Raw genomic sequence first — 26,917 nt, 5'->3', positions numbered from 1 at the left:
ACACCCCACATTTTTATATGATGTTCAAAACAAGACGATGTGTTACTTTTTGGGGTACCTTTCAATGATTCCAATTCTTTTGGGTCTCCTGTATTTAAGTTTTATACCAGTTTTTAAAAAATGTTTTAAGATGTGCTTGATTTATTTGATTTGATTGTTCTTCTTACTCTGTCTTATTCTTCGCTGACTAGCACAGATGTGAGAAACAACATTGGTTCATTCACCTGCGGAGTTGAAGAGCATGTGTTGACATTTGAATATCCCCCTCACACTTGTTTTGCAGGATTCATCCCTCCTCCCCTGATCTTTGGTGCTGGAATCGACTCAACATGCCTTTTCTGGAGTACAGAGTGCGGGGTTAAGGGTGCCTGCCTGCTGTATGACAATGTAGCTTACAGGCATCTTTATGTGAGCCTGGCCATCATTCTCAAGGGAATAGCCTTCCTCCTGTACACCACCACCTGGTACTGTTTACGCAGGAACTATAAGAAATACATCAAAAGTAATGAGGGTCACTTGTCCCCAACTGAACTCTTCCCTTCTGGGCACACCCTTGACAACATGGGGAAGGATGGAAGTCAGAACCCAGACAGCCGGACAAAGTTTATATACAACCTAGAAGACCATGAGTGGTGCGAAAATATGGAGTCCGTTTTATAGATTTTGTCCCAAGGTGAGGAGGACCTGAGGATCTACTTGGAATTCCATCAGAGATCGTCCTCTGTCTTCTGTTGTTAGGATAAACATTTCTCTTCCAATAAAGATAATCCTGGGGCCCAAGTCAGGGCCTTGAAAGACTGTTGCTGCTTTCTGCTTCACATCCTCTGTAACTTTTTAAGGGTCCATTTTGATAGTTGAGACAGTCGCTTGTCAGCAAGGTGTTGTCCAGTACCAGTAAATTCTGTTGTGATTGTTGGAAGAACACAGGTTTCATCTGGCTCAGTCCAAAGCTTCTCGTTAGGAGCTAATAGTTACCATAGGCCATAGGAGCATTAGTTTGTCAATATAATGCTACTGTTGTAGTTGCCATATTTCTCAACTCCGTAATGGATCCAGTCCATTACCTGACATAAAATGTTCCTGTCAGTCAAATCAATTCAGTGTGTTGTATGTATGACAGCTTTCTCTCTTGAAAAGAGATTACATAGTTTAAAAACTATTGAATACCTGATAGTTGCCAAGAGTTTACAAATCGAGAGATATGTCATTCTGCATTGCGTTCTTTGCTATTTATTGAGAGGGAAACAGAGCCTCATGTACTGTACAGTGGAGAGTAGAGAATGTTTTAAAGTAGCCGCCTACTATGTGCTTTTAATGTCAGAATCAAGTCAAGTGGTAGTCAGTTGAATGGTGTTTATTGTTATTAACAGCATACACTGTTCAGAAGCTGCCCTCTTGCTAGAACTCTGCATTTTTGGATTAACTTGAGTCATATCCAAAACCACCATCTATCGGTTTATTATTTGTCAGATTCAGTTCGATAGGGTCTTTATGTTCTTGCTTTTCAGATTTGCTGACTATATTTAACCCTAATATGTCTTAATATGAGGGATTATTCAGATAATTTTTTTATTTATCTCGGATTTGGTAATTTGCACCTTGTAGAAAGCAAGTATTCGAAAGTACTGAAAGTCTTTTTATGTGTTTTGATTACATATTCAAGCAAAACGAGATTACAATTAATATATTTGTTTTTGGTAGTTTCTAAATATATATAGAAATACTGTACTGAGAGTATAAAAGAAGATTTATTAAAACAAAAATGTTTTGCTATACATGTTGCGATTAAATTGGGGTAATAAATAAATAATATAAAAGAAAAATAAGCATAAGGCAAAAGAAAATGTGTTATTAGGCATGCTAAATCTGCATGTAAAGTTGCAAAAAATGGTACAGGAGGTGAATAGTTTGTGGAAAATAGGTTGATATCCCGCTAAAATACAAAACACATATTTTATTACCCCTACTATTTAAACCTCTTCAATTTGTGTGGGCACATACTGTATGACTTATTGTGTTACTAATCAAAGTCTCTGCAGATAAGGTTTTTGGCATTGTCACTTTTCTTACACTTTTTTGTATGGCAAGATATCATTTATTTTACTCTGGAAATAAATTATTTTTCAGAAAATCAACCTGTCTCTTGAGGTGTTTTGGATTTATTCTTTCAGACAGTCTGTCTTACTTTTATGCAGCGTGCATCTCAGCTTGTGCTGCCTGCATTCTGCGATACAATGTATTTATCTTTACAACTCAGACCAAGCAAACAAACCTAAAAAGACCTAAATGATCTCTTCTGTCATCTTAACTGACGTGCTACATAGTCTAGTGAGCTATACAAATAGATATAAACAAATCGATACTTCAAATTCAAAATTTGATTTGAACACAAGCACAGTGCACAAAGAGGCCAGTTTTTGCTGCCATGATTATGTCATATTTTGGTTACTTTGGTAGTAGTGTAGTAGGTCTATTTTTTTGCTGTCAGTCCAGTTATCAATGATGAGTCAATACTTAAAAATGCTTTAGATCTAAAGAAGGTCTTCACTCACTGATTGATACTGTAGCTGTCTGTGCCATGGTTCCCTTATTAGGATTCTATTTCTACATCACTGCAGACCCCAAATGCATTTCTGTTGTGCCTACAGACGTTTGTCCGCATGCTGTGATGTCTTGGTACTTTGTACTTGATTCTGAATGTTCTCTGAAAATCACAGTGGACAGCCACACTGCTTTCATCTTGTATGCTTGCAAAGTAGATTAGGGTTCCCATTGATATGGATTAGATTATCTTCTTAGCCATGACAGATGAACTTGGCTAACGCTGGAGGGGGAGTGAGTGCAGCCGTTTGAGAAGAGGCCTTCAGCTAATCACTGAAGCCCTCAGAGCAATTTGACCACATGGTAGATAAGGACAGGATTCATGTCACCCTTTCGCAAAGCTTCAAGGTTTGCACAACTTTTTAAAGCAGGAAACATTTTTGCTTGGTATTTTATACGGAAGTAATTTTAGTGTGATTGCTGAGGAAGATTTGTGTGTGTGTCTGTTTGTGTGAGTGTGTGTAATCTTCACATTGCATCTGCTCTGCTTCCATAAGTTGCTTGGTTAATGTTTCACATAACCCACAATAAATTTGGGAATACATTGCAGAGGCTAGTTTCTCTAGATCCCTGTGATTCCAGTATGTGAAAACGCATTACATTTTAAGTAAATCAAAATGGTGCCACTGCATGTACTGAGGCAGAAAGCTTCCCTTAGGTCCAGTCAATTGCATAATACTGGGACCTTAATGAGTTCAAACCATAAGAAATGTTACCTTAATTTTTCAAACCACATACCACAGATAAAACATTGTATTAAAACAACACAAAAGTTGTACTGTCAATGTGCATTTGACGTGTCCAAATGACCCCTTCATTTTAAGTGATTGATGAATACTACATTTCATTTGTTTTACAGGTGTGCAGTGTGAGATTGTGCCACAGTTGTGCTATGTCAGAGCTCCAAGTGCAGTGGAAAGCTTTTACGTTGGTACTCATATCCATTACTTTGTTACCATGGCTGATGGCTAAATACTGATGTTCAATTGCATGTAAACTTTAACCAAACTAAAAATATATATATACGAAATTATTGTAGAGCTCTTGCTCCATTTCTTTATGCATTGTCTGAGTGGGTTTAAGCTAGACACTAATGTCAGCCAACACAATGAGTTTCCTCCACAAAGGACATAAACTGAATGCTAATTATATAACTTCCAGCATCCCAGGCACCTTTATTACAACGACACACTTAGACACGTGCCTCACTCAGCATTCTAATCACACCCTAGCCTTTAAACACAATTACTATTCTTCAACACAAGACAACATTTAAAAAAAAAAACTATGGTAAGGCACAAGCCACAAACAGCTCTATCACAACAATACCCATATTTTTTATATCACATTGGGCATCACATTGACAATCAACAATAGAATACTTACAATAGAAAACATTATGGATATTATATAGCTTTCTATTACCATGCCCCCTGTTTGCGAGCACACATACATTTCAATAAACAGTACACTGCTTCCAGAGAACAGTTTGCTGACATTTAGAGGAAGGTGCAAGCGTGTTACTTCTCACTGTAGAAAGGCCACAACTTTGAGATATCCCTTATAATATAGGATTTGTTGATTTAAAGCACAACAGAGCAAGTAGAAGGACTGATAACCTTGAGATTTTAGGCACATGATACATGATACATGTGCAATATATGGCTCTTGTGAAAGCAGATGTGCTTTGAAGGGCATCTCTAGTAAAATATTGACAAACCATTGCTTAAGAAACCTACTTGGAATACAGAGTACACTTGCAGGATTCTGTATAAATGAGTAAAATGTGTTCATCAATGTACAATGAGGACGTGAAATTCTAAAGCAGAACTTTGAATATTCGCTTGATGGCAAATTCTTTCTGCTGTCTAAATAACCCATTCATGAATTCACCATTCCTCAAGGGCAACATTCTCTAGAGGTGTTTTCCATCAATATATTGAACTGACTACCTTTACTACTGGTAATGTACTGGTAGTGGTCTATAAAATACTAAGTACATTCTTAAAAGTTATTTGAGACCTTGAGTTGATGTTCACCCAATGTTTCGTCAAAATAAATTTTGCAGGAACATGTTATCTGAAATGATGAGACAAATCAACATATTTAATCAGGGTGGGAATCATCACAGGAGTCATCACAGTGGTAGAATCAGCTGAAGTTTGGGAAATTACCCACCTACCAAATAATTTGTGAATTGGCATTTCTGGGGAAGTTTAGGAAGTATTTTTCCTATATCCATACAGTATCGTAATCTCTCTCAAGCATTGTTGGAGTGCTTGCCAGTGCTGTCTTAATAATATGCATGCTCAGCCTCATACATTTTGAATGTTTTCACACGTCAACTGATTTGTCCATCCTCTCTTGATTTGTCCAGCTCTCCTGAAGGGAGACCCTTTTAGACCCTGCAAAAACGTGTTTGGTAGGCTGTCTTGAAAAGTGGCCTTGCATTGCAATACAATTTTCACATGTAGTTATGTAAATATACATTGTTACTATTGCAAAATATATATTTTTTCCACAGAAACGAGAGATAATAAAGTAGTCTTAGGTTGTTCTGTTTGTTAACACAAACTGAAACAAACAGAAACAAACAATTCTTAAGGAACACATGCGCCTATGTGGCTCACATGAGAATGATTGATTTACAGTTATTGAAACTGCAATAGTATTTTTTATTTCTAGTGTCACCCATGTACCCTCAGAATGGTAATTACATAGATTCGTCCAATACTTTCTAATTCACAATGGAGATGTATTGTCATGCCATTGTCTGCATGAGTATCACTGGTATAACATGCAACCTTATGTAAAATATACATAAATATCTAATTTAGCACCTGTCAAGAAGCAGCATATACTAGCAGAACTTCATGATCTTCTAAGATCGTCAATCTCTCATCCAACAGTCTGACAAATTAAATTTGCACAGATTCAGCATGCCTATTGAAAGTGAACTGTGCTGTAGAATACTGCAAGGTTTCATGTAAAAAAAAGTTGTAGTTGGAACACTGGAGCAAAAACCTGATTGGACAAAAAAAAACAGATCAGGAATGTCATTAATTTTTTTTCATTAAACTTTTTTGTCAGAACAAGGAAATTACATATAATTTCAGTCAGTTAATTTGAGCAAACAACATTGTAAATCCAGCAACCTGAACTTAAATTAATAAATAAAATATACAATCCATAGCCTCAATAGATTTTTATTACATTTCTATTTACACCGCGGTGATCTAGGTTTAAGTAAACATGCTATCCAGATGCGATCTTCAACACTATCAATGCCCATGTCCATTGTTGCAGATCAGAAGAAGGAGAGCTGTGAGGAACAGATTTGAAGTGCTGTAGCTTTAAAATCCAATTCTTCAACATAGGCTGCTGCTTCCACGACAATGTCAATGTAGATGGTCAGGCACTAGCTTTGAAAGTTTGACTGGGGAATAGAGGTGCGAACCGGAACAGTGTCGCGGCTGGAGGGACAAAGAGGAATGGGGCATTGAGACCAAATGATATGTTCGTTGACCAAGATATTGTTGAATACCATAATAAACGCGTCGGCGATTGATAGTAGCTCAAAGATGTGCCATCGACTCGTAGTCCTCAGAGTGAAGCTATAGAATAGCTTGAGCTATTAGCTGCAGGTAGTTCTGAAAAACAGCCATGCTGTTAGAATATCGCACATTGATGTTCGGAATTGTATCTTTGCTGGTATTGTTTTTAATCTTCGCGGATATTTCTGAATTGGAGGAAGAAATTGCGTAAGTAGCCATGCTGAGTAAATGCATTTCACCATGCATAACGTTTTGCACTCTTTAAATTCCAATGTTTTATATCACTTGATGTAAAGGTTCCTTGGTGACTTCTGCATTTTCATGAATAATTGGTTCGCTTTCTAACATTTGCCTTTAGGCTGTATGATTGAATAATGTTAGTGTATATTTCATATACTACAGCTAAAGGTTTAATATAGTTTGGATATCGCAATATTAAGAGTGTGTGTGTGTGTGTGTGTGTGTGTGAGAGAGAGAGTTCAGATACGTGGTTCTTTTGGCTATCAGGATCTACTAATTATAAATGCACACCAGAATAAAAGTTACTTTAACCTCCAAAGACGTAGATTAACATAGTATATTGTTTGATGAATTACAATCTAGCCAAGAACTGGAAGCCATTTTCTCCCCAGACCCAAACCTTGAATCAATTGTTCATCATCAAGAACAGCAGAGCCCCTCTGAGATGAATCTCCAGTTTGGTTCCACACTCCATTTGTGTTTGCACTTCTGCTTAATTCGTGTCATGGTAGGTTGTTCTGTGGTTGGCTGTGCAGACAGGAGATAACTGTTTGATTTGTTGAGATCAACAGACTGGAGAAACAAGTAACACATTTCCTTTACCCAGCCATAATGGTACCCTGCAGAAGACAATCTAATTTTATTTTGCACATGGACAGCACTTTCAGTTTGATATCAAGTTTTCAACTTGTAGACCCTGCAAAAACTTGTTTGGTAGGCTGTCTTGAAAAGAGGCCTTGCATTGCAATACAATTTTCACATGTAGTTATGTAAATATACATTGTTACTATTACAATTTATTTTATTTTTTTCCACAGAAACGAGAGATAATAAAGTAGTCTTAGGTTGTTCTCTACATATTACAGGACTGGCACTCAATGAAACACATGAAATCTGTTGGCTCATTGTCTGCTGGCACATTAGTATTTTCACTGGAATTTCTTGGACATGACACAATTTTACATGACTCATTTGTCTTTTTTGCACTTAATTAGAAAACCTCTTATCACGCTGTGTATCCTACCTAGTGGATTTTGTGCTGGAATTTAAATAAGAAAGAAACTCTCTTGCTTGGTATTGACTTGACTTAATGTTAAAGGTCGGATGTATGGTGCACAGTTATAGTGTGGCAACAAAGGTTATCAAACAGGTTGAAAGAGTAGGGAGGTATTGGGGAGGTGCTCCAAAGTGCACTGCTACTACAGATGTTATATTATGAATAGCAATTAACTTGATAAATGATAAATACCCAATAAATGTTGTGCATACGGAACAGTTGCTCATTTCCCATCTGATGTATTTTTCCAGGGGTTATACACATTTAGATTCACAGCATTAGTTTGAGGGATATGGCAAGATGCCCCTCTGTTATGGGGAAACAAGCCTTCACCACATGCTTTAAAGATTTACATTTTGTAAAGGCAATTCTGTTTTTGTGTCAGGTCCTTGGTTCCAAATGCTTGAATTATGTGGTGCCTGGTATTCTAGTAAACACCTAGTGCACTTTGCACTATTTTCTAAATCAATCTGTTCATCTGACAGTAATGTAATACATCATTCTTGATGATGGCTATAATTATTTTTTGGTCAAGGAACATTGGAGGTTCACGAAAATTCTACTGGCCCAGCAGCATACCCCAGCCCAACAGGTTAGTTTCCTTTGCCCCATGAGGGCCTCCAGAATTGACTGGGATTTGTATGCATCAATTCAGTTCTACCAGCGTTTGCCACCCTAATAAACTAGCACATGCAGACATGTAAAATAACTACAAGGCCTGTTGCACATGAACATACTGTATCAGTATCATGACTTTTTCTTGGGGTTTTACCCTGAAGGCAGGAGACAGACCTTTTAATAAATACCCAATTAAGAGTTTTCATAGAAACAAAAACAACTTATGAGGTTTTGGGAACCTTTATGACCTTGAATAGTTGATAACACCGGGTTGTTGACACAACAATCATTCCCTTGACACAGGTTTGAATCTTGACACACAAAAGCTTCAATCCATAATCAAATTCTTCCTTGTTAAAATTCAGAATTACAGCAGTGAAGATCAATGCAACACCGTTAGCCAGTGAAAGCAAGGATACCATCAGTATTCCTCCTTCAAGCTGCAGTAATACAACCAAGCTTTCTCTAGATAACTGGACCTTCAACAAGACCCTTTCAAGAATAATCAGGTACAAGATTTCTGCACCTAAATAAAAAATATTCTCAAATTGAACCAAACTGGAGAAACATAGTCACAGGTTTATTTAATTCCCCCCCTCTGTAGGAAAAACATATTGAAATTCTTTGATCCCGAGAGGGATATCTCCATTCTGAAGGGCACTCTGAAGCCAGGAGATGTCATCCACTATGTGTTCGACCGACAGAGCACTACAAACATATCAGAGAACCTATACCAACTGCTCCCCACTGCGTCCCCCATGAAGAACCAGCACCACCATCGGTGTGCCATCGTGGGGAATTCTGGAATCCTGCTGAACAGCAGCTGCGGCCCAGAAATTGACTCTCATGACTTTGTCATCAGGTAAGGTTTCCACACCAGCTGTCGAATGAGAGGAGATGACACAGCTTAGTGTTTTCAGGTCCTTGTATGCTGGTGACATTTGTCACTGTTTACTTTTAAGTCATGGATTCGTTGGTGCCAAAATAAGCTCTTTTGGCTAATAAGGTTTGTTTTAGGAGATTCTTATGTAGAGTACAAGCAGAGTCTTGAGTTACAAAGCCTTGCCTTCAAGTTACATTTTGGAGTAGTGCCAGTATACCAAAAATGTACCCTTCATTATGACATTCGCTCCAATTTCTAAATTCCATAGAGCTTCTATGGGGAATCACCTCAGCAGACAAGTGAAGGACAGGTGTGGCTAGGTTCGGTCAAGGCAACATGTCTCTGACCAGGCAGTTAGCTGGGTGTGCTGAATTAAATGAAGCTTAGGAATTTGCATAGGCTGGGGAAAAATTCAGTAGTTCTCCCCTTCCATCCCTTGCCCCATTCATCAAATCCCTAGGGCTTATGATTAGACAAGGATAAAAAAAACTGAAACTAATTTAAAACTTTAGCAATGGAGTTAGAAAACAACCGTATGAATGATACAAGGGTGATATCCTTTGCATTGGATCTTTCTGGTGTTGATAATCGTTGGCAAAGCAGGAAGCTACAGGATCCATCAGTTTCAGTGAAAAAAGAGTATCAAGTGATCTGTGGTGCTCAAGAGGCTGGCCCCACTGGAAGACGTGGCAGCATGAGTGTGATGTCTGTGTCGTCTGTTCCTCCACAGATGTAACCTGGCCCCAGTGGATGAGTTTGCTGGGGACGTAGGGCTGCACACCCACCTGGTCACCATGAACCCCTCGGTTGTCCAGAGGGCCTTCCAGGACCTGGCTGATGAGGATGGTAGGGAGCGGTTCCTGCACAGGCTCAAGGGCCTCAGTGGCAGTGTCCTGTGGATTCCGGCCTTCATGGCCAAAGGTGGAGAGAAGCGTGTGGAGTGGGCTATCCGACTCATTCTCCTGCACACTGTGGATGTGCGCACTGCATTCCCCTCCCTGCGTCTGCTGCATGCTGTCAGAGGGTAAGACACAGCAAAATTCCACAGGGACACAATGTAAATTTCAGAACGATTGTCACGGTGGGGCCGTACCCCCGTTATTGTTTAGTTTTGAGCTCAGGGTTTTTCCCTGCCTTTGCGTTTCCCTGTTCTGTCCTTAGCTGCACCTGTGTCTTAAGTGTCTGCGTCAGGTTTGCAGTTTTGTTTCACCTGTGTCTAGTTTGGTCTTGTGTGTGTCGTGTGCGTGAGTATACCCTTTTTGTTCCTGTTTTTTGAGAATTAAATACTTTTGGTTTTCTTGATCCTGCCTTGACTGTCTTCTGACAACGATGGCTCCATTGGATATCTATGTAGGCTACACCTGTAAGCTCCACAATCCAGGGCTTGACAGGCTCTAAATCTAGCAGCGTCCACTGGTTCTATTTTTAAACAGAGCATTAAAGCTACTCACCAGATGCCGTTGATGACCAAGTAAGTACCGTGTGGCTTCCTTGGCAGCAAGGGGTTTGCAAACAGAGGGCAGTTAGTCAGGGGCAGCCTTAGCTGTATGCTATAAGCCTTCAGTTAACTATACAGTATGCCTATCATTTCTTTGAAAGCTAATTAAATCATTAGAAATGTGAGCACACAATGCTCTCAGGAATGCAGTGCATTTCTATGGCCTTTACAGTGCAGCGTGATACATTCTCGAAAAGGAATTGGTTACTGAGGCACTGCATCTGAGTGCTGGAGGCTCTTTAAATAGATCAACCTTTGCCTCCACCTCTGACCTCTTGTCTGTCCAGAACACAAACAGCCCGTCTCCAGGGTCCCATTTGTGAGCCTGTGACTGAGGACACCAGATGGGACTTAATGCTGGCCCTAGACTTTCACATCCCTTATCAAGATATGGTTGCTCTCTGCGTGTGTCAACTGTCTGATGTCAGACAGCACATGTACAGAGTGGGCTGCTATTGTAGAATTGGGAATTTTGAGGGTTCTTCCTAATAGATATGCATTCCATGCACAGCTTTACTTGATAGCTGGGCAGAACAATACAACAAATATTCAGTCTTTTCAAACTGTGAACTGTGATTATAGTGTGCGTTACATGATATTCTACATGTTTGATTAAGTAGATCAATAGTGGCCCAATAGTGTTAGGGTAAAGATATGGGTAATGAAATGGAGATGTAAAACATGCCTTGCATGAAATACTTTCAATAAAGTGTTCACCTTGTTATTGATTGTCCCAATATATCTTATCAGTGTCCCTGTCCATTTTAAATCCTTACTTGTGTTTTTGTTGTTCTTGTATTGATGGGCATTGCCTGTCTCCTTGGTATCCTTGTAACGGTTGTGCAGAAACATGGAAGATGCCGGACTCACAAAATAAAAGGCCTTGGAGAACGTAGAAACAGGGATAGACAACAAGAAACCAATTTACAGCGACTCACCAAGACTGAACAAATGACAAGGACTAAATACACCAAACCAAACAAGACACAGGTGAACGCCACAGACCTAAAGACACCACTGAAAGACAATCAACAAGACACAGGTGGAATTAATAAACACAGAACACAGGGAAAGACTAGGGCAGACAAACTAAGGCTGGGGCACGGCCGTGGGCATCATTCATGTGCATTATTAAAGTGCCTTATCCCAGAATTCAATATTGGGACGATATTCACAAAATGTTGTGTTGTCTTTTTTTGTTTGTCAACAGGTATTGGCTGACTAACAATGTCCAGATTAAGAGGCCAACCACTGGTCTGCTGATGTATACTATGGCCACTCGTTTCTGTGAAGAGATACATCTCTATGGCTTCTGGCCCTTCGCTCGTGACCCACATGGAAAACCAGTAAAGTACCACTACTACGACACTCTTACCTATGAGTACACATCCCACTCCAGTCCACACACCATGCCACTAGAGTTCAGGACCCTGAACACTCTCCACAGGCAGGGGGCGCTGAGGCTCCACACTGGTGCTTGTGAAGCAAGAAGGGAACAGCAGAAAGCTCAACAAGGAGTGTCACCATGATGGTGTTCTCTCAGCTTTTGGGGAAATTCTGTCTAACTGATCATGTTCTTTGGTCTCAGAAGAAAGTGACTCTGAACAGCACTTCAGTGAATCTGTGAATTGTAGTTATTACTGTGTATAATGTATAATGTAACTTTTTAGCTTCATAAAATGATTGAACAAATAATTCTTTCACCATTGACATTTCCAACAAAACTGTGTTTAGGAGAGCTGTAAAGGCCGCTCCAGGGTTGAGAGATTTGGACATAGCAGTTGATTGATACAAAGTTGCAAAAAATAGGTGCCTATGATAAAGGACAACAGCCCACACCATGCATTTTTTTTTTGTTTTTTTTTTGGTCTTTACCCTTTGACTTCTAGTTCCTGGTAAAATCATCAAACACTTTCCTTTGGAATACTGATATGATATACTCTCAATATAGTTATCAATGAAATTAGTTTCATTAGATTGTTCTACTGCATGTGAAAAAGCTTACAAGTTCCCGATAACAGCCTCCAGTACCTGATATCCCAGTCTTATACATAGATTACCTATTAATTTAACAACTGGAATGTTAATTTTACCAAATTATTGTATATATCATGTTGGTCCAGATTGAGCTATATAGCCATTTCTGTAGTCAAATTAACACTTAGAAATGTGCTGTTTGTGTAGTTGTCTGATCCTCTAATTATTTGATCTATTATCAAACTTTATACTTCTCTTAAAGCCCATATAAAGAAATTAGGTAAGAAACCACACCAAGTGCTGCCGAATAGTTGCCTTACTAGAGGACTCTGTTGGAGAGCCAAGGATTCCAGTCAACCAGGATAAATACTTGACATTATTAGTTTACCTTGAGTGCAGTGAAATCTGAGGCAGTAGAGACTTGTCAAACTGGCTGAACTATTCAAACTCAGCCTTACATGGAACACACCCAGCTGATCACATAGTAGAGTTGACATAGCCCACACCAACAGCACACTGGTCGCCTGGACAGTAGACAATATCTGCTGTGGAATGTGTCTTTTATTAGCCATTGTAGGTGTACTACTAGGTGTACAACTAAAAACTATATTCAATTGAATGTTATTTCTACTACTGAGAAAACGGAACCTCTGAACAGTGTTGAAGGTCTGAAATTTGCTGAGGCCTCATGTACTAGACATAATATTTATTAAAAACAAAAAGTTACTTTTTATATGGTGATGTCGTTTCTGAAAGGTCTCAGAATAGAGATAATATGAATAACCTTTATAGTTCTAATGCTATAGATGTTTTGTCCTGTACATAGCTTTGACATCTTTCAAAGCACTGTAGCTATGACAGTCTACTTTTCTTTAAAAGAACATGCACTCTCTGCTGATCAAGTTGCCTAGGATTCAAACATCTCATGTCACCTAATTCATACTCTTTATAAGTGTTTTATATAACTTGCATGTCACATTGTCAGTTTCCTTTAATAAGCTTGTATGTGGTAATTAATTTTGATATCTTGGGGGAGAGTTATACCCAAGTGGACTATGCATAGACCAATAATCACCCCATGGTCAGGAATTATTTGGTCATTTTGAAGGGTACAAAAGGAGTCATACAATACAACAAAGGTGATGCAAATGGTTTCATTATAATATACAGCATTCTTATACCAAGGAGTATGAATGAGACTGTTTGAAATGTTAAAATCCTACTCAATCCAGGAAGCAAAAAATAAGTAATCAGTTATAACTCATATCCCACAGTGCTGCTGCCAAAGTTATGTATTAAAATGTTAAAGGATAAACCGACTGGTTTTATGTCTTTTTTAGTTGTTAGAATGCTACCATTTTGATTAGCTTTTCTACCTGTGCGGCAGAATTGTATTTCACTTGTAGAAGATTTTTATTTTCAAAAGCTGGTCAATATATTTACATCATATGAGTTTTGGAAGAGTAAAAATGTTATCAGAGAAAATTTTAATTGCATTTGAGAAATATTTGTAGAGTACTTCAGTCAAATAAACAGCCCCTCATGTGCTCTTAGCCATGTGATTTGTCTGTGAAAGAGTGTTGTTTTGACAAGATGCTCCTGTTGACGTACATGCTGCTCTTATGATGCTGCTAATTAAGTTAAAAATAGGTAACATACTGCAGATGTCAGATGGCATAATCAAAGCACTTTTTCTAAAAAGCAAGTGTGTTTAGCTAAAATAGAAAGTCTGTGACCAATACCCCTAAACTATTTTGCTTTGAATTTGTCATGGGATCACAACTCATAGGGCATCCTAAAGAAATATTCACATATGCCCCTGTCATAATATGTTATTGTTCAGAGGTCTAGTTCTTTCTCAATATAATGTACTGTGCTTGGAGACGGACGTTGTATCTTGATTGATACAAAATCCTTAAGTACATTTAATTTTAAACATGCCATACACAAATATATTACTCTTGGGTTGCATTATTACCACATAATGAAGTTTGTGTGTAATGATTTAAGTCTGGGTCTGAAGTGAAATTTACATTTAGTCATTTAGCAGACGCTCTTATCCAGAGCGACTTACAGTAAGTACAGGGACATTCCCCCGAGGCAAGTAGGGTGAAGTGCCTTGCCCAAGGACACAACGTCAGTTGGCACGGCCGGGAATCGAACTGGCAACCTTCGGATTACTAGCCCGATTCCCTCACCGCTCAGCCACCTGACTCCCCTCCACCTGAAATTAATACAAAGCAGACGTACATGATGTACATTACAAGGGAGGAACACTTTGGGAAATGTTGTCTGTCTCTATCTCCTGGCTGAGTTAAAGTGTACATGTCACAGTTTAGCAATGTAAAGGTTACTTATCAGACCATTTATATGGACATTAATAAGTCTTGAGATGGAAGAAAATTACCCGAAAACAGGTTACAACAGTTGAGTTGGGATTACTTTTATTAATGTTTTACTTGAATTGGACAACCATGGAGCCAGTCAATGGATGGTTATCAATACTATAATGTTGAATGTCTTTTTGATGAAGGTATTCAGATATGGAATTACTGTGACTTAGGAGCCATAGGAGTTGGGGAAGGGTCAGAGATGAAGATAATTAGCTACAGGCTACAGTAGCAGGACAATCTTGAAATTGCATCAACAAGAGGAAAAACAGCTTGAACCAGTTCATTCATTTCAAATAAACATTTCAATAAAGCCTCTCAGAAACATGGTGAGACATGAGACTATAAAACTATATGAACTATAAATACATCCAAATACAGCACTAGAAAAACATTCTCATCAGAATATCATCAATGTGAGAGAACATTGTATTACAAAACAGAACAAATAAGGGTGCTATATTAATCCTCCAAAATATAAACAAAATACACAACAGTATATTGAAAACTTGGGCTAAATCTTTTTTTAAGAAGAAATAATCAACATACTAATCAATATAATAATTACGTTACGTAAGTACAACCCACGACTATCTTTCAGTGATTTGAATTTACATGAAGTATAAATTGATTTGATGTGATGTTTTTGTCATTTAAAAGGCAATCCCTTTTTTATGACAATGTCTCAGGTTTATCTAAACAAAATCATTAAAAAAAAGAATCACACAACTTACTCATTGCATACTTAGAAGCAGAATTTCCACATTTCTTTTCTCCTCCAATATTAGAACCTGACTCCAAACCTTGATATACTCCGACACAACTTTCACAGTGCACCATTTGTTGAAATGTTTGACATAAGTATCTAAAAGCTCTGCACTGAGACTAAACAGGGGAGTCTTCAATTCCCAGTGTGAATCCGCTGCATACCAGGATTCTAAAGATACAGCATTAACTCAGGACATGAGTGGAATCTTTTTAGTTACTTGGGAATTAAAAACAACATACTTTGTCCTACATGGGCTTGATGGCACCAAATAACAGAAAAAACATGATAATGCAAAAAGTTGACCCATTCGAAGTAAATATCTAAATGTCAAAGATGAAACATCTGTCACTCTAAAACAACAGTACATCTCCTTTAAAAATATATACAAATTTCCAAAACTAAAACTACAACCTGATTTCTTTGAGAGCCCCACATACGAACATAAAACATAAGCTTAGCAGCATAAACAGGAAACTCTAACACATGTACAACAAGAAATATACACCAATGAGGACAGAATGAATCAGTCAGTATACAGTATCGGACTAAGTGGTTAGTGGGTGACATTTGGTCTTCAAAAACAGATTAAAATAATAATTTACCAAGCTGGTAAATAAGTATTTCATTATTGAGTGCAAAATATGAATATCTTTATAACACACTATTATTAAAATGTTTTGTTATGTTTAGGAATGGGGAATCTTATATTACAATGAAATTGCTAGAAGCGTTAGGGGTGGGGTCAGAATATTTCCAACAGCAGCAGCAGCAATTCTAATTCTATAGGTATTTGAATTGTGTTCTAGTCTCAAATGACTACATAGTTCAATACAATCCTATAACCCATAACCCTGTAAGGTGGTGTAATGACTAACAAAATAAAACAAATGGTATACTGTCCTTACGGTAGATGTGACAAAACATCATCATAAAGTATGATACAATTCTGAAATTACATTTTACAAAATGAGACCACAGGATCAATATTTTTTTTAGATATTTGGGTTATTTGGGAAATACTTTCAGACAATAGTGTTTCATTTTTCTAGCCTAGTGTCTCAATGTACAGAACGGTGTTTAAAGATGGTCATTAACAATCTGTAGGCTGAAGATTTTATAAACCAGTTAACCGTGGTGTGCATACATATCTTTATCCAAGGTTGGATGATATAGATTACTTCCATTGAACTGGTGAAACAACCTCTTGACCATAGAGTAGAAAATATTTTTTTGTTTTGTTATTGTCACCAAAATGTCCAGTTGTCTTCATGTCGTTTTTATATTCACCTGAAAAGAAAAGGTCCGTGTAAGGAGAATTCATAAATTCTTACACTGCAATACTGTTTTCAACAAAATGTAGTTATGCTTGGCACAGTAAAGCTATCCTATTTGCAAGTTGTGTAGCCTTTAGTTTCCTTTAGAATTAGGCAAATTTGTTTCTGGTGTACAGAATAAAACGATTTTACTATTTGTTAATAAAATCATGTAAAACTGTGTATATTAGTTCAACAAATCTATATGAGTTCCACATACATACATTTATGATAAATTGAGCCTTAATGTGCATGTTATTCTCTCAAAAGAGTATATACTATCTTCAGCCATAAAGTCTGCTCTCACTTGGGTGTGGGTGGAAATGAGCCTGCACATGTGTGGTCCAAGCGTAAAATTCCAGGTAAACAGGAGGCCCCTTTTTCCTCAAAGGAAGTATAGGACTAGTTTTGAGGAACAATTCAAAGGACGGAAGGGAAAACCCCAATGACAACACTCCAGCTCTTGCAAAATCTTTCTAATACAAGCATAGACAAGGAGCTGCAGCAAGCGTGCATGCTGGATCAGTGGTAATTGGCATTAATAATTGTTATTGTAGCCTGTTGAACAATTAGTCAGGTAACTCTGCGTAAAATCTACTTCATACACGTTAAAATTGGAAGCGTAAGCATTGCTCTAGCCACATTTAATAATTGCATGTGTGGGGCTTTCCATGCACAAAACCTTTAATGACAACATTTTAGGCAAAAACATTATTGTAACCTTGTAATTTTATTTATTTATTTAACTTGACTTGAATGGATAATGTTACGTCCTTGCGTTCTAATTTTGTCCTTATGTTTTTCAAATTGGATGTTTTTCAAAACAGGAGTTTTGAATTATGATTGAGCATACCACAGAGAAAGTGGTCCTGTTCACAGGAAGAAAAAAAATGCACTGGACAAACTTTGACAGGATAATGTTGTTTGGTTAGTGGTGTCAACTAACCAATACTACAAAAGGCAGATGCACATTAACAATAATCAGAATAAATCTAAGAAGTATATGCAGTTGAGAGCCATCTAATTCATATTAAGCCCTAGTTGACTCCTGTAACTATTTTACTTGTATTTGACATCAAAGAGGGTAGAGTCATCCTCATCTTCATTCTCCTCATTCAAGGGCGCCATCTCTACTCGCTCTGCAGGTGTAGTGATGATGTCATACTTTCGTGTTTTTCTGATTCTCCTTCCAGATCTATGGTTCAACAGAAAGTTAAAACAATAAGACTTCACCCAAGGGTGCTTAGTTGTACATCATGGTTTGTAGATAGACTGTCTGGCTATATGTCGCCTATAATGTCCAACTCTATGGATACTGCTTCAAAAATATCTGATGTATGCTATTGTGTATCAGTCGCAAAAATACTGCTGCTTCACAAGTTTAGCCTCACACATCCTACTTAAGCTTTGACTGAAAAGTTGATGTTTAAAGAAAACACCTAAAGCCAACTCATCTATTTGCCAGGCATCAAACACAGCGCGGAAGAATCACCAATGACGCACATACTGGATTATGTACAATTATTGGCTACCTATAATGTTACAATAACATCTATTTTAGTATGTTATTAGTAGCCTAAAACGAGTCTGTCCTTTGGTACTGGCTGTCACCCTACCTGCACACTTTGATGACCAGGCACGTGATGAGAACAGCTGTTAACACGCAGATCAAAAATACAGTACTTTTCAATGTAGGGAGATGTGTCAAGATTGATGACTTTCGTGATTCGGTAGTTGTATTAGTGCCATTCTTGGACATATCCTCCTCGTGGATGGATAATGTTGAATTAAGATGCGTTGCTGGTGAAGGTAGTGTTTGTGGTTCACATACAACTTCCCAAACAACCGCAATGATGAACGAGATAACTAAATTGTATGCCACCATCCTGCAACTGTAATATTCCCTAGATTGCCGAACAGTCTCTCCTTCATTCCTTTTACAGCGACATGTAGTGAAAGTCTACGATGAATGAGACATTTCACAAATATTTCCAGTAATGTTTGTCAATATCCTTTTTCATACGAAGTATTTAATCATTCCAAATTATTGCGGGTTTCTCTGGTCGCGGACGTAGTTCCTTGTCCTTGCAGTCAACGCGCACCGGGATTTGCTGTGATGTTTCCCGAGTAGGCTTCGCGCAACCAGGGTTGGTGATTATGTCCAACCGGAAGAGATCTGGCAGTCACCGTTCCTGACGTTATAGAGGAGGGCAATACGGTGGGTCCTTAGACGTTTGTTCAATGGGTGGCCTATTGTATGAGCATCGTGAAATGCAATTCAGTGAGAAAAAATTATAATCTCGTAAACGTTGTAGCATAATCTAACCTCTGAAATAACTGATTTGCTGTCTTTCAGATGCTCTAGCACAATCATGTCGTTGACTGGTGAACTACTGAGTCTATTTTTTCATACATAATCTTGAGTCAGCCTCCTTCAGTTTTGCTGTCGGGATAGGCCTATGTTAATTCTTCACGACCCAGGTCCAATTTACCTTTCAGCTCTTTGATTCTAACTAACTTAATTTTGAAGGTGCCTAAATACCACCCTATACAGACCGCACAGCACCTATTATTAAACTGCACTGCACTACATCCAGCCTGGACTGTGAGCTGAGCTAAATTAACAACTCCACGCGGGACATTGTTCCCAAATAACGCCCACTAGATGGCGGTAGCCTTGTTCAGCATATACCCAACAGGCAGATCCTTATCCAATAAGAAGTGGGCTGGGGGGAGTCATTTGTTGCATAAGATAATATTAAACTAACCGATACTGTTTCATCAGACTGATCGAGGTTAAATCTAACTAGACGTTTAAAGTGTTTATTTGTAGTGGATCATAATGTAACGACAAACGTGTATAACTAAATATTTCTGTCTTAACTGTCACAACAAATCTTCCTCGCACTGTTGGTGTTTGGTTACTTTTCCTATTTTGGATATAGGCTTAGGCCTACCTTGGACACAGGGCCAACTCAATTCGAAGTGATAATTAACGTAAGGCACAACCATGATGATTTCGCTTAGGCCTATCCAATACGATTTCCTCAGTGATCATGGTAATCTCGAGGGGAATCCGTATTTTTGCCGATGTTTCATTTCGGCATTACAGGTTTGTTGCCAGACAGGGAGTCTTTTTAAAGAAATCTTCCACTGTCGTAAGGCAAGAGCGGTTCCAGCTTGCATTTCATTGGTTTATAATGGGGGTGGAGTAGCAGTTATATTTTCAAAATGGAGGTCCCCATCTTGTTACTGTGTCTGGAGAACACGTCAGCGACTAGGATATTGTGTTATTATGGACGTGTGCAACTAATTCGATTCTAGCTGCCGGCCTGTGCTTTTGTATCAGGGCTATTATTTAGATTAAATAGCATAGGCCTGGCACAACAAACATTGTTTGTGTAAAAAGATGTTTAATTATGTCGGTCATGTCAACTTGTTGACTGATAAAGCAACACTGTAGTTCATTATTGTGTTAAGATTAGTTGTTTTCCATCGTTCATTGATGAGCAGTAAACGTTTGGCTTGTATTTGGTGAAAAGGAAATAATCAAATAAATACCATGCGTTAAAGGGAATAAACAAATGGCTGTGTTGCCTAGGGTGCAAGTGCGTTTCATTTGTTTCTGAGTACGGATACGTTGAGAGGGAGAGAGAGAGGAGGGGGCAAAGCTGAGTATTACAGCGCAAAGCTAGAGGGAAAGACAGACAGAAGAGGACAGCACTGAGAGGGGACGGAGATGGGGTACACAGCTGTCAGGGAGAAGATTCTACAAAAACAACCAGAAATGTCCAGAAATACGGCACCCGACCGTGTCGATGAGAAGGGGTAACACCTTCCCTGGAAATGGGTAAGAATTAAATTGATAACTTACTTTAAATGCTTGGAGACGAGTTGAAAGGATAAGCCAATATGGTGGAAAGAACGACGATTCACAGCCCTGTAGTCAAAATGGCCATGATGGTTCCTCAGCCAAGAATTATAAAACATTTTTAATATTCACGGTATATGATCTTGCATTTGTAATTCACAATATGCTTCGAGGACATCGTTGTGTTTAAAGTGAGTTATGTTTACATTCAAAGGACACACATTTGTGGGAATACTTAGGAGTTTTTGAACCTACGCAGTTAAAATTTGCTTTGTCCTTGAAAGGGCAAACGCCCTTGTCTGGATCTGAGAGGTCTGAAGTATAAAATATGAAGAAATCACTTGAAAGACGTGCATTCTAAAGTGTAATACTGATTAGAATGTGATGTGGCTGTGGTAATATGTCGAATAATTTAAGTTTACTACGAATTCAGATTTTTTTTTTTTATCTTAAATTGTTTTTATTTAAATCAATCTGCTTAATACATAAACTAAAATAGTTTTAATGGCTTTTAAGTTGAAAAACTTAAAATCCATGCCCTGGTCAAATGCAGGTAAACCAGTTTTGAGATTTTAATACAATGATATATAGATATAAATATATATTAATCGAGGTAATAAAAAAAAAAATATATAAGTAGATTTAGCATTTGGACCATGTAAAGTTTATACACATTATATCGATAATCAAGATAAAAATTAATTTCTGGAGTATAAATATATTTAGAATGTAAAACAGGGTGTTGGCTGTTAACTCTTTGTGGTACTGATGGAAATAGTCACTTAAATAATTAAATTTATTTGGCTTATTCTTTCAGTTTAGGAGTCTATCAAGTAAAATGTTTACTTAGATAGCAAATGTTATTGTGAAAGTGAAGTAATTTATCTAGAAATACATGTGATTTTCTAATGCCAAGGTCACAGTCAACAGCTTATTGAAATATCCCTACATGAAATATGTATTCAAAAGTAGTTTAGTGTAGGAGTTAACTGTTTTAAAACTGTTTCAGATAAGTCTAGATGCAGGAATGTTGATATTAACATTTAAGAGTAGTACACCCTGTAATTTATATTAAAAATAATTTCAAAAAACAATAACGATGTAGCATGATACTGAAATGGGTTACTTAAATAATTAAAAATGACTGCAACTCAGGCTGTTAAGGTAATTTTCATTGGTTGGTAAGGATTTTGCTACAGTCAGACAACATAATAACCATATTTATTTTTGTTTTAGGAACCGCTACTGGTTGAAGAAACACGTAAAAGAATAAGAATGATCAGACTGTGGAATGGTAAGTCCATGTGTAAACAAGTTGTGATAGCTAAATTTGCGTTTTACATTTGTATTTACCGCTATACAAGGTTCACCAGTAGGTTGTGCTGTTCTCCCCTCTTATTTTTTGGTGTGTTTTCTCCCTAACTTTTGAAGGTTTGTCAGTTCTACCGTTGGCCAGATTGAAGACTTGCTGTGACCAAGACTTGTAAGTATAAATCTTCACGTTAACCTAAATTTAAACTAAGTATTTACATCGTCCCTCATATCTATATTTGAGAGAGAAAAATATCCCTGATCACTGGACAATGGGTTCAATGGTATTGAACCCAGTTATTAATTCATACTATTTATAGATTTGTAGATCTAGTTGAAACAAAATCTTACTTCAACTGGTGTTTGACCCTGGTACTGTTCCTTTATTTTTTGTAGTTAATTTCACTTTCTAAACTTAACTAAATCCGTAATTGTTGCTGCAAGCACTTAGTGCATGGTTTAAATCAAATTAACTGTAAATAAAACATCTGTGGTAGAGGTTATTGGTACATATCAATTTCAAAGGTTGGAATTCAAATATTGTAGTCTGGTATTGAAGGTTTCTTCAGTTCCTCAAAATGGAGTCAACTACAATAGTGGATTGCGTGGTCGCTGTTATTGGAACCCTAAATAAGCATTCTCATGCAGAGTGCTACATGAATGCTGACAAAGGAATGGCGGTATCAAGCCTTTTAGAAAGCCGTCCGATGTTTTGGACTTTTTAGTTTATGGAAATACATCAAACCTTTTTCTAAAATCTTGTCAGTCAGCTTTGCTTTTTAGGGCCAGGATCCAAACAATAGAGGATTTGCCTTAGTCTCCACCCCCTCAAAGTGTCCACCCCATTAGTCTCCTCCCCCTTAGTGTTGATTTTCTCTGTTTCCACCGTGTTACATTTTGATTTGCGTTGATTTGAAATTACTTCCCCAAAAATGTTTGAAATGGTTTACGTTTTTATCCTAACCATTCGATGTGCAATACTTATGAAGTGAATTGGAATTGTGTATGGGTTGTAATAAAATATGCCTTTTCAACGAAATATATAATGTCTTTGTCTGTTTTTAAAACAAGATAAAGACCTGGAATATTATATTCAACAAGTTAATTTAAAATGCAACTCCTATATTGAATGCTTATAGTCACTGCATTGTACACAAGTCCTTAAAATGTTGGTACAATCCAAACCATTTACAGTACCCTTAACACCCCTAAAAGGTAGCTAATTTTGCCAATGTAAGACTTCTACAGGAGATAAAATGTCTTTCTGATGTCGCAATGTTAGTGCCTCCCATTTATCCTTGGGATCAGACAAATCTGCCAGGTCACAGGGCTTATTAAAATGTTTTTACTTGGTAGCACTGGTGCTACCAACAAGTAAGGAGCCCCCACTGAAGATTTTCATATAGTCTTTTCCGCTCTTCAAATTTTGAGCGTGAATTGGCTCCCAGTCACGTGACAACGGAGCGTAGTGACAAGGAGTGATTGATGGCAAATTTGTACCCATCTAAAATCTGCATTAAAGTTAACGTAAAGTTCAACAAGTTATGGAATGTTGGATAGAACGTTAGTCACTGTAGCTAGCTCACAGCAGTCACATACTGTGCAGTAGGCTAATTAGCGAGCGTTTGGTAAACAAATTAAAACAGGTCGCACCATAATGATTATTTGCACTTGAACAAATGCTAAAAGATATATATTTTTTGTTGCACAGATACAATTTTGGGAGCATATGCGACCAGTTCAAGAGCATTTTCAAGCCCTGGGTCATGTTTTATTTACTCTGGCAGATAAGTCTGGCCACCCTCCATTCAAAAAAATTTCCCCTTCAACCAGAATCTGGTTGGGACAATCACAACTGTTTATCTGATAAGGGGTGGGTTCAATAAGATGGAAAGCGAAAAAATTAACTGAGGGCTTCCACACTCATTCACATTAATGAATTTGTCTGGTGATGCTACCTCACCTTATTAACCCGTTAAGGAGTAACATCAAACATGTAGTAGCATTGCTACGAGTATTATGCTAGTTAACTTAACCCGGAAGCTAACTAAAACTATGTAGTTGCCTTTTCAGAAAAATAACTTGCGCTGTGGGGGCCGTTGGAAATTTATTTAGAAATATATTTAGAATTCACGCATCTAAAGGTTAATCTGATATTACACAACAGATGTCCAGAATGGTAACATGTTTTGTTTCCATATCTTAAACATATGTATCCAAAAAGGTAATTTCTTAATTTGATATTTAAAAAAATCTACAAAGTGCTTCAGAAACACTCAAACCTTTTCCCTTTTTAATAATTTTCATCTTATCCCACACAGAATCATGAGGACTTACTTCTTGTTGTCATCTCGATTGAAACTTGAAGACGTCTCTGTAAGTCTCAGTAAATATTATCTGCTTAGATTATAGAATATTTCATAAAATGTTGTTGCATTAGTTGGTATTTTTGACAATGTGTTTGTTAAATAGTAATGCTTATTACCAAGCATTCTAGGACAGGGTGGTAGTGACAAACTGACGTGTGGAGTATCATAAAAATCAACCAATACGTGCATTTGGCCTACCTCAAATACTGAACATATTAAAGCCTAAACAGGACCTGTAATGTGCAGTGTTTTCTTGATATGAGTGTCTTGAGAAGGTAATTAAATACCTTCCCATACCTTACCAACGGTCCATTTGAAAACCAATCTGCTCCTGCTTCTACTGGAGCCAATTATTTTTTGATTTTACCTAACCTTTACTTAACCACTTGGTAAAAGTTGAGGGTCACAAAAACAAATTCAAATCATCTTTCTTTGGCTCAGAGAAACTCTGCAAGGATTGGATGTTCTACGGACTCCAGTTGAATTCAATCAAGGGTATCATGTCCATTTTCAACAGAAATGTAAACAATTTGTAATTAGTTGACTTTTCTTGGTCAATTCCAGTTTTTTTCTGAGAAAGTGAAAGGATGGCCAAGTATTATTGCATGTTATAGTTTAGTCTGTATACTTTCTCTATGGGAACCTTGTTTGCTGTATTTGCCGATCACAAGTTCATGCAGTTTTCCATCATGCTTTATAAAGATAGTTTTGGTGTTATAAATGGTGTTATAAATATTTGTGCCTCTATCAGCAAAAATCAAGCTGCGTTACTTAAGAAATGCATGAAAGGGTATGTTTTTGTTACCCTTGGTTTGGCTCTTGCTAGCATAAACCTTGGTTTCAGTGAGCCCCCTTGTGGGCAGTTAAGGTATTATTGAGTAGCTTGAAAATAAAGTTGGACAAATACTTAATACTATAAATTCATACCATCCGCCATTTAAAGACTTAGTGATTCATTGTGTTTCATAAAACATATCTATATTTCAAATATACTTTTAAAGTTTAAATGTTGCCCAGTTGATCTAATGGTGAATTATTTGAATAAACAATGCTGAACGCATTCAGTGCTTAAGCATGCACGGTCAACAGAAGAAATGTTTTACATTTAGTCATTTAGCAGAAAATGTAAATGTTTTTAATGGTTTATTATGTATTATGATGTTAAAGCCATCGGAAATTGTATTTATTGACTAACTTGTCATTATGCTACTCAGTATATAAGCATAGTTATTTAGATATTAAATTGTATGCATGCAATTTTGAATTTATGGAATTTCAAAGACTGTATTAACTGAATATAACTTAGGTGTTCAACTGAATTTCCTTTGTTTTTGATTCCATTAAGACCCCATTGAAATGGACACAATGGACGCAGAGGCTACACACGTTGAGATCAAGATGGCGGCTAAGATTTTCAGTTTTATCGTATTTTGGGAAAACGGAGTTCCCTTTTTTTTAAAGCTTTTTTTATATCAGGATCAGTGGCTTTTCACTTGGGGGAAACTTACCCCTTTGTTGGACTCTTGTGGTCATTAGAAAAATATTTTTGACACCTATGTTCCTCGTTTCTTGAATGCATCAAAATTGTAAATACAATTTCAATTCTCTGTACATTTTCAATTAGAATGTTGAATAAAATGCGCATACATTTAACTTTTCTGATTTTGTTCATATTTTCGTATGCAGGAACTCAACATTTTATCGGCGTTAAACAAAAAACTTTTTTTACTCATGAAGTTTATCCAGCAATTTTGTCTTGACGAAGGATTTTTTACACTTAATTAAATTTTTCTATTTAAGAATGTATTTCATGTAACCTTCCTATCTTATGTGAGGACTTTTTCTGCCACCCCCTAGAGGGCTAATCAAACCACATCAGAAAACTTTTGGTGCTGATACCATGAGTTTAGGTGCTTCCCTAAAACAATGATTCTTTGATGCCTAAAATGGGATGGTAGCCAGTAAGCTAGCTAAAAGAGGTTTTGTTGGATATATTTCTCAGTTTAAGGATCAACTACTTGTGATTGGTGTTGTTTAGCAGTAACCTCCATTGTAGGACCTCCAAGATGTGTATTTCCGTTGGCGTACCCTTACGGTCGGGTGCCCAAAGTGCCGATATCCGAAAGCTTCCTATACATAATAATGCTTTTAACTGGATAACTTAAAAATAAAAATAAATAAAAACATCTGTGTGGAAGTTAAGCACTGGTTCAGTTGCAGATGTTAATTAATCAACTTTTTTTTCTACTATATTTTGTAATGGGTATTTAATGATGACACAATATTTTTATTGCTGTGTCTGTAGTGGGCCAAAGGCACTTCAAAATGGCTTCTATAGAACTAGTTCCTGTCTGAACAGGAAATGATGTCTAGATCTAAAGTAATGTGTACAATTATACAATTCTAAGACTTTTTAACATGAGTGGATATAACTTCATGTACAGTCATGTTCATTAGCTAAAAAGT

At 37.3% G+C, this 26,917-nt stretch overlaps 3 protein-coding genes and 1 long non-coding RNA gene across 5 annotated transcripts in view; 3 read left to right on the top strand and 1 right to left on the bottom strand.

Moving 5' to 3' along the window:
• slco3a1a (solute carrier organic anion transporter family member 3A1a) overlaps positions 1–2,135 on the top strand; it is a 34,688-nt gene extending 32,553 nt beyond the window's left edge. For both annotated transcript variants that reach the window (XM_067235201.1, XM_067235202.1), the window contains exon 10: positions 284–2,135. In XM_067235201.1, coding sequence (XP_067091302.1) covers positions 284–660 — 377 coding nt within the window. In that variant the 3' untranslated portion in view covers positions 661–2,135. The remainder of the gene's footprint in view (positions 1–283) is intronic.
• Positions 2,136–6,059: 3,924 nt separating this feature from the next.
• Positions 6,060–13,972, top strand: st8sia2 (ST8 alpha-N-acetyl-neuraminide alpha-2,8-sialyltransferase 2). The gene is made up of 6 exons (XM_067234344.1): positions 6,060–6,362; positions 7,988–8,044; positions 8,436–8,579; positions 8,675–8,932; positions 9,684–9,977; positions 11,662–13,972. The coding sequence occupies exons 1-6, from the start codon at positions 6,265–6,267 to the stop codon at positions 11,978–11,980; spliced, it is 1,170 nt and encodes a 389-aa protein (XP_067090445.1). The 5' UTR covers positions 6,060–6,264; the 3' UTR covers positions 11,981–13,972.
• A 2,881-nt stretch (positions 13,973–16,853) lies between these two features.
• fam174b (family with sequence similarity 174 member B) lies at positions 16,854–19,673 on the bottom strand. The gene is given in 5 exon segments (XM_067234252.1): positions 16,854–16,874; positions 17,208–17,248; positions 17,251–17,300; positions 17,964–18,095; positions 18,517–19,673. Coding segments are annotated over 5 exon segments (513 nt in total). The 5' UTR covers positions 18,786–19,673.
• A 932-nt stretch (positions 19,674–20,605) lies between these two features.
• Positions 20,606–26,104, top strand: LOC136942141 (uncharacterized). Its single transcript, XR_010876579.1, has 5 exons — positions 20,606–20,750; positions 22,008–22,065; positions 22,203–22,254; positions 24,404–24,458; positions 25,797–26,104. It is a non-coding gene; the product is annotated as an uncharacterized lncRNA (long non-coding RNA).
• The last annotated feature ends 813 nt before the right edge of the window (positions 26,105–26,917 follow it).

The sequence above is a fragment of the Osmerus mordax genome, chromosome 4 (genome assembly GCF_038355195.1).
Source record: "Osmerus mordax isolate fOsmMor3 chromosome 4, fOsmMor3.pri, whole genome shotgun sequence".
Taxonomy (NCBI): Eukaryota; Metazoa; Chordata; class Actinopteri; order Osmeriformes; family Osmeridae; genus Osmerus; species Osmerus mordax.
The sequence above is the reverse complement of the archived record's forward strand: the minus strand, read 5'-3'. Positions and strand labels throughout refer to the sequence as shown.

Bases quoted from the DNA above. Each gene is read 5' to 3' on its own strand.
- st8sia2 (XM_067234344.1), top strand. From the start codon at position 6,265: ATGCTGTTAGAATATCGCACATTGATGTTCGGAATTGTATCTTTGCTG. The intron at 8,580-8,674 runs GTACAAGATTTC...CCCCCTCTGTAG, and splicing joins ACCCTTTCAAGAATAATCAG to GAAAAACATATTGAAATTCT. The intron at 8,933-9,683 runs GTAAGGTTTCCA...GTTCCTCCACAG, and splicing joins TCTCATGACTTTGTCATCAG to ATGTAACCTGGCCCCAGTGG.